The sequence below is a fragment of the Camelina sativa genome, chromosome 17 (genome assembly GCF_030686135.1).
Source record: "Camelina sativa cultivar CO46 ecotype springtype chromosome 17, ASM3068613v1".
In the NCBI taxonomy this organism is placed as follows: Eukaryota; Viridiplantae; Streptophyta; class Magnoliopsida; order Brassicales; family Brassicaceae; genus Camelina; species Camelina sativa.
This window is the reverse complement of record NC_141896.1, coordinates 10,098,867-10,113,035: the sequence shown is the minus strand read 5'-3', so window position 1 is coordinate 10,113,035 and position 14,169 is coordinate 10,098,867. Positions and strand designations below refer to the sequence as shown.

At 34.7% G+C, this 14,169-nt stretch overlaps 3 protein-coding genes across 5 annotated transcripts; 2 read left to right on the top strand and 1 right to left on the bottom strand.

Moving 5' to 3' along the window:
* The first annotated feature begins 3,431 nt into the window (after positions 1-3,431).
* Positions 3,432-5,614, top strand: LOC104756583 (methyl-CpG-binding domain-containing protein 8). 2 transcript variants are annotated; one of them, XM_087495943.1, is made up of 3 exons: positions 3,432-3,991; positions 4,063-4,604; positions 4,958-5,614. In XM_087495943.1, exons 1-3 carry the CDS (start codon positions 3,926-3,928, stop codon positions 5,427-5,429), a joined length of 1,080 nt encoding a protein of 359 aa, XP_087352069.1. In that variant the 5' UTR covers positions 3,432-3,925; the 3' UTR covers positions 5,430-5,614. The 2 variants fall into 2 exon arrangements, with proteins under 2 accessions (XP_087352069.1, XP_010477492.2); XM_010479190.3 differs by having other exon boundaries at positions 3,455-4,604.
* A 125-nt stretch (positions 5,615-5,739) lies between these two features.
* LOC104756582 (14-3-3-like protein GF14 epsilon) lies at positions 5,740-8,669 on the top strand. Of its 2 annotated transcripts, XM_010479189.3 has the most exons (7): positions 5,740-6,187; positions 6,742-7,048; positions 7,324-7,411; positions 7,519-7,628; positions 7,715-7,863; positions 8,204-8,241; positions 8,351-8,669. In XM_010479189.3, the coding sequence occupies exons 1-7, from the start codon at positions 6,121-6,123 to the stop codon at positions 8,354-8,356; spliced, it is 765 nt and encodes a 254-aa protein (XP_010477491.1). In that variant the 5' UTR covers positions 5,740-6,120; the 3' UTR covers positions 8,357-8,669. The 2 variants fall into 2 exon arrangements, with proteins under 2 accessions (XP_010477491.1, XP_087352068.1); XM_087495942.1 differs by lacking the exon at positions 8,351-8,669 and having other exon boundaries at positions 8,204-8,247.
* A 1,759-nt stretch (positions 8,670-10,428) lies between these two features.
* On the bottom strand, positions 10,429-12,615 carry LOC104756580 (putative protein phosphatase 2C 9). Its single transcript, XM_010479188.3, has 6 exons — positions 12,397-12,615; positions 12,170-12,280; positions 11,642-11,881; positions 11,198-11,474; positions 10,942-11,096; positions 10,429-10,809 (listed from the first exon to the last, which is right to left on the bottom strand). Exons 2-6 carry the CDS (start codon positions 12,203-12,205, stop codon positions 10,672-10,674), a joined length of 846 nt encoding a protein of 281 aa, XP_010477490.1. The 5' UTR covers positions 12,206-12,280; positions 12,397-12,615; the 3' UTR covers positions 10,429-10,671.
* Positions 12,616-14,169: the final 1,554 nt, after the last annotated feature.

Sequence of the window (14,169 nt, the reverse complement as noted above, 5' to 3'; positions counted from 1 at the left end):
GGGTGTTTCAATTCCCCTTATGCTATTGCAGTACAAGAGGTATCAATCCTAAATGAGTGTTTGTGAACAGTTAAGATGTGCATATGAATCTAAGTTAAGACAAATGTAAAGATTGCTTGTCACTAACAATCCTAAGTTGAAAATGTAAAATGCAGAAAATAAACTACAAGAACCAAGAACTAAATGCAAATGAAACTGAATGATTGAAAGTAATGAAGCAAGAACAGAAATAGGAACTACAACTAATGAACTAATGCAAGACAAACAATGAACTGTAAGCTAAATGAATGCAACTAGAATGAAACAAGACAATCACAAATCATAAACCAGAGTTCTGGGGATGAACTCGAGCAAGCACTCGACCGAGTGTAGGTCGAGTGAGAGGTCGAGCTGGTTAAATCCGGAAAACAGAGCAACACAATAAAAACAGAGCAATGCTAAAACCAATCAAACAACAAGCAAGCAACAGGATTAAGACTAAGATTTCAATAAACAAAGAAGGTTCCTGAGGATGGATTCATGGGATGAACTAATCATTGTGGTTATCTAACTTGGTCAACAAATCTCAAGCAAACTTTGAGCTAACCTCTAGACATATGAATCTAAGACAAGTTTCTCCCACTCTCATGGTCAAGAAACAATCAAACCTATGCAATTCTAGACTTGTTCTCACACAGTAAAGAATCTACACAAGCAGGCATTAAGCAATACATCTCAAACCAAACAAGACCTCTAATCTCTTAGCAAGCCTAATGGTAACATCTAGCCTAGAAGAGATCTACAACAATCAAGCTTGACCAAATCACATAAACCACAAGATCAATTCCTCCTAACCCATCCTCAAGATCCTAAGAAGACTACTCACAACAAGACATGATGAAACAAATCAAAAATCCAGAAAATGTTGAAACTTGCATTATTAGAAAGATGAAACAAAGATCTTCAATATTAATCAAAGGACCAAACTCAAATTCTCAATATCTTGAAAGTTATAGAACCAACAAAATATAAGAATCTAGTCTTCTTTCTTAAAAAAGTACAAGATCTTAAAAATAAAATGCAAAAGGAATAAAGCTAAAAAAGGTAAAAACTAGGTTTTTCAGAATATCTAAAAGCTGGACTGCCCTGGTGGCTGTAGGTACAAGGCCTTATATAGGTGGGAAGGTGGAAGCCCTAAAAATAGAAAAAGTCAAAGTAGTCAACGGCTCGGTCAACTCGACCTGTGCTCGGTCGAGCTAGGGGTCGAGCTGGCTTCTCACGTGCAATCTCCACTCGGTCGAGTCCTCCTCAGCACACGGTCGAGTGTCTGGTCGAGTGTGCGGTCGAGTTGGACTCCGGACCTTGTTGTTTCAGCCTTAACTCCCTTGCTTTCTCCTCATGATTGCTTCACATCTCTCCTCCATTGCTTCCATGCTCCTTAAGCTCCAAAATCACCTGTTTATGCATGAAAATCTGCAAATGCAATGCAACTAAACTCTAATGCATGATTAATGCTAAAGCTACACAATAATGGCCTAAATGGATAGCAAAAGATGCAAAAGATGTAAATAAACTAAGGGAAAACAAGGTAAAATATATGAACATCATTAGTTTATTAATTTAGGTTTTCTTCTCCCCTTCTCTGTCTTTTTCCGCTTTGCTAATCTTCTCTTTCCCTTCTAACAGGGGCCAGTCGGCGGCCGGTGGAAAAAACCAATAATAAAAAAGACCAATATTTAACTAATTTTTCTTAATAATAATAATTTACCATGTTTAAAAATCATCAAATCTTTTAGAGTTTTGGTACGTTTGCTCTTTCAGATAACATTGATTATAACATCTACAAAATCAAGAAACAAAAATCAGATTAGACTTAGTTAGAATGAAATTGAATAGGTCAATATTTAAAAAATTACAGTGATTTTTGGATATTGGATTTCTCCATCGTTATCATCTATTTGCCTATTAATAATGTAGGGTAAATCTCTATTTCTTCATCAAAATAATGTTGATATATTGATTCATGGATTTTAATAAATTTAAAAATCCAATTATTAAAACTAAATTTTATTTAAATACTTCTAAATTCCTTAACAAAGATGGAGCTATTCACCTGAATCTTTTTGATATCTCATTATCAATGCTTCCAATTTGTCCACGACTGTTATACGTTCAGGAAATGTTAAGTCATAGTCCCTTACGACATGAGTCTGTATGAAGACGGCTGATAAAATGATATGCGAGGTTAAGAGGATAACCAAGACTAATATGGTTCACATCATCAAAGTCAACATTATCAGCGGATGATCTCTTCACTATGCTATTATGAGTCTTATGTGTTGTACCTGTGAGTGGTTTTTATTGTGTCAGCAATTCTAAAACGCTATCTTAGGATTTGGTTTATAACTAAGGATTTGTTGTGAGAGATGTTTTCAAGTTAAATTAAGATACTTTTCTATAAGACTTCCTAACAATCTCATCAAAAAACAAAAAAAAAAATAACTAATGATTACTAATTAGAGTTTTACTAGTGATTTTGGTGGTTAGCATTTCCAATGGTACTCTATATCTTACTCCAAACTCTATATTTGGAGTAAAATCATCTCCAATGGTATTTTATCTTCTACTCTAAAAATAGAGTAACATTATTCATTTTGCTATTTTTAGAATATAAATTTTTTATTTACAAAGTAATTCCTCAACTATCATATCTTACTTTTTTATACCTAAGCAAAATTATGTAACAAAATTTTACACTTATATAATTTTATATTAAAAATCTGTTAAATTTATTTAAAATTCAAAATACAACAATAACATATATTTAATTTGGAAAATATGATGATATAAGAAACAATAAATATAAAATATATAACTAGTGCCACATGTTTAATTTTAATAATATTTTAATTTTATTGAAGTTTTGTTAAAAATAAAATAAGTGAACATAATTTGTAGATTTTAAAAATAAAAGGTTATCTTAGAAATTAAAAAATAAATAAAAAATATATAATAAACTTAAAATATTTGTTTTAGAGTAAGAAATATAACAACTATTGGAATAAACTTCTGCTCTACTTTTAAAATCTCTATATTTGAAGTAAAATATAAAAATAATCATTGGAGATGGTCTTAGAGAGAAATTGTTAAGCAGAGCATGCAACCACCGGTGGTTGAGGGTGGCGCGCAAGGCCAAGACCGAAGTCCTTGCATATGGACGGACCTGTTGTATGCAATAGCATTGTTCATACTTGGAAAATCAATTCTCTAGTGTCAAACATTTATAATAGGAATGTAGTTAATTATACAGTCGAATAAAAATTGTATAGGAGTTTTGGTTCTAAATTTGATTAAATGATCAAACATACAACATTTTTGAGACAGTAATCTCTCGTATTGGTAAAAATTAAAAGCGGTTTTGGTATAACCGGTTTAAACTGAAAATTAGATATAAACCGAACCGAAAAGCTAAGAGCGAGAGAATTAAAAAGCAAAAGAGAAGGAAGAAGAAGGCTCTGAAGTTATCGGAATTTTCGAAACCGTCTTTTTGATTCCGCCGTTTAGCGTCTGACGTGTTCCACGGCGGCAACCTCAATGGACAACGGAGACGGTGGTGCTGGTAACCGTTTATTAGCCGAATCTTTGCCGTTAATCGATACGCGTCTCTTGTCTCAGTCTGAACTTCGCGCTCTCTCTCACTGTTCTTCTCTCTCTCCGTCCTCGTCAGCGTCTCTCGCTGCTTCCGCCGGTGGAGACGACGATTTGACACCAAAGATCGATCGCTCCGTCTTCAACGAGTCTGCCGGTAGCCGGAAACAGACATTTCTCCGTCTCCGCCTTGCGCGCCACCCTCAACCACCGGAACCTCCGTCTCCGCAACGTCAAAGAGACGATTCCTCCCGTGAAGAACAGTCGCAAGTCGCGTCGCGACTCAGATCTCTGTTTAATGTCGATTCGATTCAGAGTAAAGAGGAAGAAGACGAAGAAGAGGAAGAACCCGAAGAAAACGAAGGTCAGATCCATTATAACAGCTATGTTTATCAGAGACCAAATCCTGATTCGGTTCAGAACGTTCTGATTCAGGGAACCTCCGGGAATGAAATCAAGAGGAAGCGAGGACGGCCGCGGAGGATTCGTAACCCTAGCGAAGAGACGGAGGTTTTGGATTTAACGGGTGAAGCATTTGTAGATATCTCCATGGATTCAAATCCAGCCAAGAGAAAGAGAGGTCGTCCTCCAAAGAATAGAGATGATTTCAATCAGCCAGCATTGAACTTGGAGAACAGAGAAGGTACAACAATGGTGGATGTGTCTGCATTGGATAAGGAGGAGTTAGTGAACTTGGAGAACAGAGAAGGTACAATGGTTGATCTTTCAGCATTGGCTAATGTTTTAGAGGATCCATATGAAGAAGAGCTGAGGAGGATCACGGTTGGGTTGAAGACAAAGGAAGAGATCTTAGGTTTCTTGGAACAATTGAATGGTGAATGGGTGAATATAGGGAAGAAGAAGAAAGTTGTGGGAGCTTGTGATTTTGGGGGATACTTGCCTAAAGGATGGAAACTTATGCTCTATATCAAAAGGAAAGGTAGCAATTTGTTGCTGGCTTGTCGCAGATACATAAGGTATAATAATAATACTGTTGCTTTAATTGTTTTCATTTGTTCTGTTTATCATGTGTCTGTTTGTAGTTGGAGTATGAGATAGACCTGGAACATAGCATAGAATAGTAACTCACACTCACTTTGTAGCGTTGGATAGTCAGAAACCGAGTTTGGTGGTATATAATAGTGTTTCAGTTCTGCTGCTAGACTTTTGATTTGCCCCTCTTGCTTGCTTTTTATCTTCTTGAGGGGTGCTAATGGAATCGCCTATCGTGTGTGTGTATATTCTTTGTCGTTCTAGGATTCTAGCTGCTGTTATCACTTTTTTTGTTCATGGTTATAAAAGATTTCTCTTTTCTTTTTTGACTTTATAGTCCTGATGGGCAACAGTTTGAAACCTGCAAGGAAGTCTCCATGTATCTGCAATCTCTTCTTGTATCCCGAAGCAAGAACTGGCTCAATTCTTTGCAATCTGACAACAAAACTCTGGTACAACAACCAGTGATGGCTAACGAATCTTTACTAGGTAACTCTGACACCATTGACTTGCCTGTTCCAAGCTCTATAACAAATCAGAACCTCCAGATTGGAAGAACCGTTGGTGGTGATGTGTTTGAAGAAGCGAAAGGTGTAGAAAATGGCGATGTAGCAGATACAATGAAAACCAGTCTGGTGGAGAAAGATAATAAGAATGCAGATCTTCTGAATGGAGACGACGGCGATGATGGTATGGAGAAAATAAATGATAACATGGAGAATTTGGCAGCTCTATCGAACCCAAAAGATCAAGAAACAATGTCGAAAGCTAAGGAGTATCAACAGTATATCAGCTCACAAATCCACTGAGTTTGTGTGACCAGTTCGTTTTATCTGGAACAAATTGTTTTCCCATTATTAGAGTTCAGATTTTATGTTTCATGCAAAAAACTAAAGCATGTTTTAGGCTTTTAGCTAAGACTACAGGATATATATAGAATTTGAAAAGGTCAAATGTACAAAACAAAATGGCAGAATCCAAACTTTTTCTTGAAGATCAATGTGTGCAAGTCTTTTTACGTCACCGAACTTAATAGTTTAATTAACAGATAAACCTGACTGATTTTGTAATTGCGTTGACATGAAAATATGTACATGTGTATGATTTGGGTTTTGTGTTGTATTAAAGAAAACGAACAAACCCTTAAAATAATAGGAGTCGGACAAAGAGGACATGTCTTTCTCCGATTGTCACGTAAGCGTAGTTGGCCTTTTACGTTTATTGACTTATAAGCACAAAGTGTTCTTCGAATTTTGATTCGGTTTAATTTAAGGTTCTTTCTGTAGAAAAACAAAACCTTTGAGGTTCTTTTGTAATTTCTAAAACTTTAGGTTCTGAGTTTGTTGACTGAAAAAAGTAGATCCAACGGCCAATATTTATAGGAGGAAGAGAGAGCATCCTAGGGTTACTTAACTTAGTAATCTCGAAATCAATCAAAAATCAAAAGCATCCATTTGATTCAGACTTCAGAGAGACAGAGAGAAGAAGAAGGAAAAAGCCATGGAGAATGAGAGGGAAAAGCAAGTTTACTTGGCCAAGCTCTCTGAGCAAACCGAAAGATACGATGGTACTTTTTTTTTTTTTTTTTTTGGATCTCTCTGTTTTGGGAAAATGTTTCTGAAAAATCCGATCTTTTTTTTTTGTTACTCCGATCGAAATCATGATTTGGTTTTACATTTCTGTAAATCTGCTTTATGGATTTGTGTGTTTCTTCTGGTGGGTGTGACTTTGATCTAGATTTAGATGAGCCCTTTAAAGTAAATTTTCTTGTTTTGGTGTTGCTTTGATGATCTGATCAGTCTTGATCTTATGTTGATATGATTTTTAGTTTCTCGAAGAATCTCTTAGTATGAGTCCATTGTTACACAAAGATGGCTAGTATGAAAATGATATAGATCTATGTTTTTCACTTGCGGTCTGTACCTTTTTTCTATATCTTTCAGTAATTACTTTGATGCTGAAGAATGGAAAAAAGTTTCCACATTTTTTAGCTAGATCTGATTCTGTGTAGTAATCTAGAATTGCAAACCAGCTATATTGTTTGTGTATTGCAAACTTGGAACCTAAAATCAGAGATTGGTTTTCTTCAGTACTCAATGCCTTTGTAAACTGTTGTTGCAGAAATGGTTGAGGCGATGAAGAAAGTTGCTCAGCTTGATGTGGAGCTAACAGTCGAGGAGAGGAACCTTGTATCTGTTGGGTACAAGAATGTGATTGGTGCAAGGAGAGCTTCATGGAGAATACTATCTTCCATTGAGCAGAAGGAAGAGTCTAAAGGTAATGAGGAAAATGTCAAGAGGCTTAAGACTTATCGCAAGAGAGTTGAAGATGAGCTTGCCAAAGTTTGTAATGACATCTTATCCGTCATCGATAAGCACCTCATTCCATCTTCTACCGCTGTGGAGTCTACTGTCTTTTTCTACAAAATGTGAGTCATCATCCTGTGCTTCTTTATTCTGTGCCCAATTTTTTTTTTATATCCCAAATGTGGTATGACCTGAAGCAAATTTTTATAGTTGATTTGGATTTTGACCATCCATGTCATTAAGAATGAGATATTGAGGTTTATCATATCCTCTTAACTGAAGTTATATGTTTCTTCCTGAAATGAAATTGATCCATGGTTCTGAAATTCATGAACTTTTTTTCCCATATTTGTTTCACTGTTTTGGCTTTACGTTCATGTTCTTTCTATGTATGTAGGAAAGGAGATTATTACCGTTATTTGGCAGAGTTCAGTTCTGGTGCTGAACGCAAGGAAGCTGCAGATCAGTCTCTTGAAGCATATAAGGTCCACTCATCTTGTTTCTTTCTTTTCTCTTCTATACCTTTCCTCTTATATGTGGTGAGCGAGAAAAACCTAACAAGAGACCTCCTTATTCGTACTGGCTTATATAGGCTGCTGTTGCTGCTGCAGAGACTGGTTTGGCACCCACACATCCAGTTAGACTTGGCTTGGCATTGAACTTTTCCGTTTTCTACTATGAGATCTTAAACTCTCCTGAAAGGTTTGTTCCGTTCGCTTATTTCTGGATAGAACATGCAATTGAATCAATGGCCACTTTCTAACGGTCTGAAACTATGTGTTGTACAGCGCATGCCAATTGGCTAAGCAAGCATTCGATGATGCAATTGCTGAACTCGACAGCCTCAACGAGGAATCATACAAGGACAGCACTCTTATTATGCAGCTACTTAGAGACAATCTCACCTTGTGGACTTCAGACCTCAACGAGGAAGGAGGTAATCTTATTTTATTTTATTCCCCTATCTGCCTCTGATGATTAATAGTTTCCTAAGAATCAAATAAGCCTTTTAAATCTTGTTCGTTCTTGAACTGTTAAGAGCCTCAACTTTGAGTGGAAATGTTCTGGGAACTCGAAACCATTAATCTGGATTCTCATTTCAGTGTCCTTTATACATTTATTCCTATGTGCATAGTCGTTGGATTCTAGCTATTTTGTAGGAGTTTGTAGCAGAAAGCTTAAGCATACTTGTTACTCTTCCAAAGCTTTTTTTTTTTGTGTTTGAAAAACTTTGAATCTGCAGCTTACACTCAACTTTTTTTATTTTGTTCTCTTAGATGAGCGAACCAAAGGTGCTGATGAGCCTCAAGATGAGGTATGAAAAGCCAGTTTCGTTGATATTTAAGCTGCATTAAAACGATTTTTCATCATTCATTTGATTGAAAATTAGACACTACTAATGGAAGCACTGAATCATTTTGCAGAACTAAATCGTGAATCCTTTGTGAGAAGAGAAGCGTCTCTTGCTGCATCTTGAATCTTGAACTGGAGATAGTAAGCGCTGCTACTCAGAAAAGAATGTGTAATTTTAATTTTATGTCTTTCTTGATGATGTTTCAACAAGATCTCGAACTTTCCACAGCACATCACTGCGTATCGTCAACCTTCTTATGATGGTTGGAGTCTGTTTTACGCTTTAGTTTGCTTCTTTGTTGTTTGAATTGAGCCACCACCAGGCATCATTTGGGTTTTTGTTTATCAGAATATTTAGGAGTATCATCGTTTCAACATTAAAAACAAAAATTGACTAATCTTATGAGTTCCCAGCTCTTGTAAATGTCATGGAAGTCTAAATTTTACGCTGCAATCTACTTTCTCCTCCGGACACATTTGTGGAGATGAGGTGACAAAAAATCTGAACCAAACCTGTATAGCCAGCCTGTAGGGTTAGTCTCTATCTCTCTGCTAAAGTCTAAAATGGCTAGAACAAAGGCAGAATAGATTGAAATCCTCGATTGGTTCTCTCAACCTATCACACAAAAGAGTCAGGAAGGATCTTTTAAGTATGGCACTCGTATTGGGAATAATGTCGTATGAACTGTTTTACCACGGCTTACAACGATTTTCACAAACGATTTTCACGTTATAGAAATCTTTGTTTTCATTATGTTATTAGACTATTAGTTGAAAACTAATCGTTCCCACCAGAGTCCATACATCTTAATTTGTATTCCGCTAAATCGACCAAACATATCTATTCACAGACAACATTACTACTTTTTTTTTGGTCCACCATATCTATGTTTATGTCTAAATAATCAACTTTTCCACCGACCTTTATTTAATCCCAGTTGACCTCAATGTATTTCCCATTGGATGGACACTTGTGGAATGAATTATTTTGAAGAACAAAAATCACGCAACAAAGATAACTTCAAATTTGAGCTCAAAGTATTCCCATTGGACACTTGATTATTTTTTTTATAAATAAGATCGACAAGTCAAAAGTTGTGCCAATCGATTTGACATTTTCATCAAATCAGTAACAACAAATGCTGATTATGATTATACGTAGCATGAAACTATTGTTTTGAAAACGTATTACGTGTACCAAAGAGAGGGGATAAAAGAGCAGAGAATGAAAAATATAATCTCTGCAAGAAAGAATGAGGATCCCTCTGCTATTGGTGAATCAATATATGCCTCCAGAACAAAGCCAAACAAGAATCGATCTCATCTCTTGCAGCCGAAAGTAGAGGCAAATTTTGTTGTGCTTTTACGAATCCATAACTTAAAAAGTTAAATTATATAAAAGAAAATAAAATGAAAAAACAAGTTAGCGTTACGTAAGATATGAAGGTTGCTGCTTAGCTCACGAGAGGATCGTGTTTATATATAAAAACTAAAAGGGTTTTAGCTCAGCTCCTCCAAAACCCTAATTTTCACTGACGTTTTTTTAATGGATTGGGCCGTTATTTTTTTGGGCTTTTTCTAACCAAATCCACTCATTAAGTAAGGTTCCAGCAGCAAAACAAGTTAACGTAAGATATGGAGTAAATTTGTGTTGCTCGTAAGATATTTTTGAACATCGTCAAAGTACTAAAACGTCAAATGCTTGTATTTTAGCTAAAGAAAAAAAGAAAAAAGAAACATTGACCATGTTTTACATTTGTGCTCCTCAAATGTTTTTGTGTAAACGTTAAAAACATTTAGGTCGAAAACATTTCAGTTTGTAAAAAGATGTTTGGTTAGAATTACATATAACACCACATAAGAAAGTTCAACCAAATTAGAAAAACTGATTCAAGGATAATGACATTCACCTACTACAACACTCACCGATAAAAAGGATAAAAATTTGTATGCAAACCTAATCCAAAAAGTTCTCACTTAATTAAAAAAAAAAAAACACATCCTAATAATTTAATATCCTGATGATTAAAATAACAAATCAACCAATGATAATAACACAAATCCCCCACCAGTCACACCACCAACTCTTTTTCGTCACTCCTTTTTTTTTTTTGGGTTCATTTTTCTTGACGTCTTTAAAAACACACAATTTACACAACGAACGAGCACATAAAGCTACTGTATATAGCAAGAAGCTAATCACAAAAAAAAATCGAAACTTAGACGCGGTCTAAACCGGACCAGAATCATCAGAGTCGTCGAATCCAGTGAAACACAAAGCTTTTTTTTTTTTTGGTCCTGATGAATCTTTTGATTGAAAATGCGGGTTTATTATATATTAGGAGAACCATCTCCTCCTCGTAAAATACCCTCCCCTCACCTTCAGAGTTTGTCATCTGAATCGGACTACGACACAAGATATGTCGTCTTTACTCTCTCTTCTCAATGCTTCAGCTGTTAGTTCCTTTGCTGCTTTCTGCGGATCTTTCACCCTTCTTGCTATCTCCATTGCCTCATCATTTGTCATCACCTGTTTTACATCATCATTTCAAAACACTCAGTAAACAAAGAGATGGATTGGTTTCATTCGAAAGCAGAATCAATCTATATATATATATATATATATATATATATATATATATATATATATATATTCCTTTACCTTCCAAATGCCATCACTGGCCAGGAGAAGAACATCTGTCAAGCTATCTACAGTGGCTTCCTTGATGTCAGGTTCTGAGCTCAGGTGTGTCTTAAGTCCCTTGTCTCCAAAGGCACGAGACACAGCTAACTGACCATTCACCCGAGGAACATCCCCTGTTAGATCCAAACCCACAGAATCCTTATTCAACAATCATTCAACATAATCAAAACTGGAACAAACTAAAAATGCTGTATCAAAAGTTTAGTTGGTTTACCAGGTAGATTGGATACAAATCCACCTCTATCCTCAATGCTGGACCTTTCAGTACGGGGCTCATGATCTGTACTCATCTGCGTTGTTGTGCCTCCTCGAGAAAGAACTGCTCTTGAATCACCAACATTAGCTACCCACAACTTCCTCCCGTTAATCAATATCGCAGTCACAGCCGTAGACCCACCACGACCCAAGTCAGAACTATTAGATAGAATAGCCTGGTCTGTCTTCTCATAAGCTTTTGCTATAGACCTTCGAGGATCAACCCAGAACTCTCCCTGAATATAAAAAAAAACAATCAAAACCATATGAATATTGCATGAGCAAAAGGCAGCAACCAACCACTTTAATAATAACCCCCCAAGTATGCTATATTGCTATGTCCATGGACCAAAAGGAACCATTGCAGACCAAAACCAAAAGAGTAATCTATATAGTAGTTTACCTCCTTGAGGATATTGGAGAAGAGACGTTTCTGCAAGTAGGCAGGGACACTATCACCCATATGACCATCATAAATAGCAAAAAGACCCAATTCATGGTCTTGGACGTTGATAAAGTTAGCAACATGATAATCTTCCATAGGATGGTTAGCTTTCCCTTTGACTAGACTAAACCCATACTTGATAATCCCTTCATCACTTCTTCCTTTACCTGATCGAGATGACGATTGTCCTCCCACAACCTTCAAAAACCAAACACGAATATAAAAAAGCTCAGATCTTTCACTTCAAAACATCACTCTTCTTCTCAAAGAACCACAACAACTAGCAAGAAGCTTTTTTTTTGTGATAATTTTCTTCAAACATGAAAAGGGGCAAAAAAAAAAACAGAGTAATCCCAATACCACCGATCCAGAAGAAACACAATTTTTACAAAAAATCTCACCTTTGTGACACATCTCAACCATTAACACTAAAAAAAAATGAAGGGAAGAACAAAAAAAAAAAAAGAGTGAATCTTTTCTCTTTACCTCAGAAGCGGAAGTGAAGCAACAAAATTTTCCCATTTTCTGAATCGAAGAAGTTTTCTCCGATTATTCAACTTTTCGCAGATTTATATATACACCAATAAACAAACCAATCTGCAAAAAAAAAAAAATTCACCAAAGCAAAAAATCAAAACCTCGAAAACAAAAGAGGGCAACGAATCATTACGAAGGTAGCTAAACAGAAGAAGGAAAAGGAGGGATTTTTTTACCAGGTGAGATAAACCCTAAAAATTGTGTGATTGAATTGAAGAAGAAGAAGAAGAAGAAGAAGAGATACTCTCAAACAAAAACGATAAATCCACAAAAAGTCTCTGCGACGAAGTCTTCGCTCTCTTTCTTTCTTTCGTTTTTTTTATGTCTTTTTCCTAACGCTAAATTTTTTATTTATTTATACATATTTATTTTCATTTAATTCATTTGTATTTTTTTTGGTATTGCATTTGGCGTGCTTCATCAATATTAAATCTTTGTTTTATGCCCTTTAATATTGACTCTTGATTTATGACCATTTATAACTTCCTTCTTTGCGTCCGATTATTTAATTTTGGTAACAGTAATTGCTTTTTTTATCTTCACGTTTCATTATATTTAGTTAAATGATTAGTAAAAATACTTGGAATTAGAGTAAAAATGAGGGGTTAGATATAACATATAAGAATTTTTTGGGTCAAAAGTGAAATAAAAGAGAAGATAAGGGGGGAAGTTTGAGATAAGTGTAAAATGAAATTAGGGGAAGAAAAAAAAAAAGAAGAGAGAGAGAAAGGGCTGGGGGAGCAAAAAGAAAAGAGTGATCTGGTCAAAGATAAATTAAAAATAAGCTGCCCATTTTTAATTTAATTAGTCTCTTCTTTTGCTATTTGGCATGTTGACTTCCTCTTCCTTCCTTTACATTTATGATTTATATCATCTCCTTAACAAATCCCTATATTTTGTACATTTTTTTATTTTATGTATGCGTTTTCACTATTCCGACATCCTATATGTGCGCAAAAATATTTTTTTATGGGAGTATTATTTAATTCTTGAGGTTGAATACAAATATTTTTTAAAAATTTACAATACTCTAGTAGTATTAACTAAGCAAAATTGTTGTCTTTTTAATAATAATTTAATTTATTTTTCTAAAAATATAGTTATTTCTTCACCCGTTATATTTTCTGTAGTATCTCCTATATATTAATAGAAGAACATTTTGGCAAAAAAGCTGAGGTGTCAGAATTACAGAGCTCAAGACACTCTTTCCTTTATTTGTCATCAGCTTTTAAAAATATTTCCTTTTTTTTACCATTGTGTTTTTCCAAAAAATACAATTAATACCCAAAATTAAAATTTTATATTATTTTTCTAACTTAATTATATCCTTTAATTATATTTTCATAAAATCTTTAAAATGAATTTTAAGAACTCTTTGTTCATATGATATAATAATATAAGATTGATATTATAATAACTCTCACGGATTAAATTTTAATTATTATACCAATTTTTTTTATAGATATATACTACACAATCGAATTTTAAATATTTCAATTACCCAAGAATATAATAAATTTCTGTAAATAAAAATTGCAGTAAAAATATTAAATAATTAGTTTATACCGCACTATGTGCGGGTTGTTACCTAATTAACTATTAACTAAAAAACTCTTGACCCGTCGTTCTTTACGTGGAATACGTCTAACTAATATCCAAAACCAAAGGACTATTTAAAGTCTTAATATATTTGTTTTCTTTGTTTTGTATAATAGTATAATTTGTAGTATAAGGTAAATGTATGTATCGATTACACGAAAATTAATGCATGAAATTAGCCGCTTTCCGAGAAAAACATATCCATTTTGGATTTGATGGATTAACACGAACACGATTGCGTTAAATTTACCTTTTGTTTTAACAGCTAAAGTTATAGTATTAGTACTTAAAATTAATTGAGTTAAATATAGTAAAATATCAGGTCTCTTGGCATTACCAGAATCTCAAAG

Excerpts from the sequence above, each read along its gene's own strand:
- LOC104756583 (XM_010479190.3), top strand. The coding sequence starts at position 3,574 with ATGGACAACGGAGACGGTGGTGCTGGTAACCGTTTATTAGCCGAATCT. Across the intron at positions 4,605-4,957 it reads GCTTGTCGCAGATACATAAG|TCCTGATGGGCAACAGTTTG; the intron begins GTATAATAATAA and ends TTGACTTTATAG.
- LOC104756580 (XM_010479188.3), bottom strand. The coding sequence starts at position 12,205 with ATGGGAAAATTTTGTTGCTTCACTTCCGCTTCTGAG. Across the intron at positions 11,882-12,169 it reads GCTTCACTTCCGCTTCTGAG|GTTGTGGGAGGACAATCGTC; the intron begins GTAAAGAGAAAA and ends TGGTTTTTGAAG. Across the intron at positions 11,475-11,641 it reads TCTCCAATATCCTCAAGGAG|GGAGAGTTCTGGGTTGATCC; the intron begins GTAAACTACTAT and ends TTTTATATTCAG.
- LOC104756582 (XM_010479189.3), top strand. The coding sequence starts at position 6,121 with ATGGAGAATGAGAGGGAAAAGCAAGTTTACTTGGCCAAGCTCTCTGAG. Across the intron at positions 7,049-7,323 it reads ACTGTCTTTTTCTACAAAAT|GAAAGGAGATTATTACCGTT; the intron begins GTGAGTCATCAT and ends CTATGTATGTAG. Across the intron at positions 7,629-7,714 it reads ATCTTAAACTCTCCTGAAAG|CGCATGCCAATTGGCTAAGC; the intron begins GTTTGTTCCGTT and ends TGTGTTGTACAG.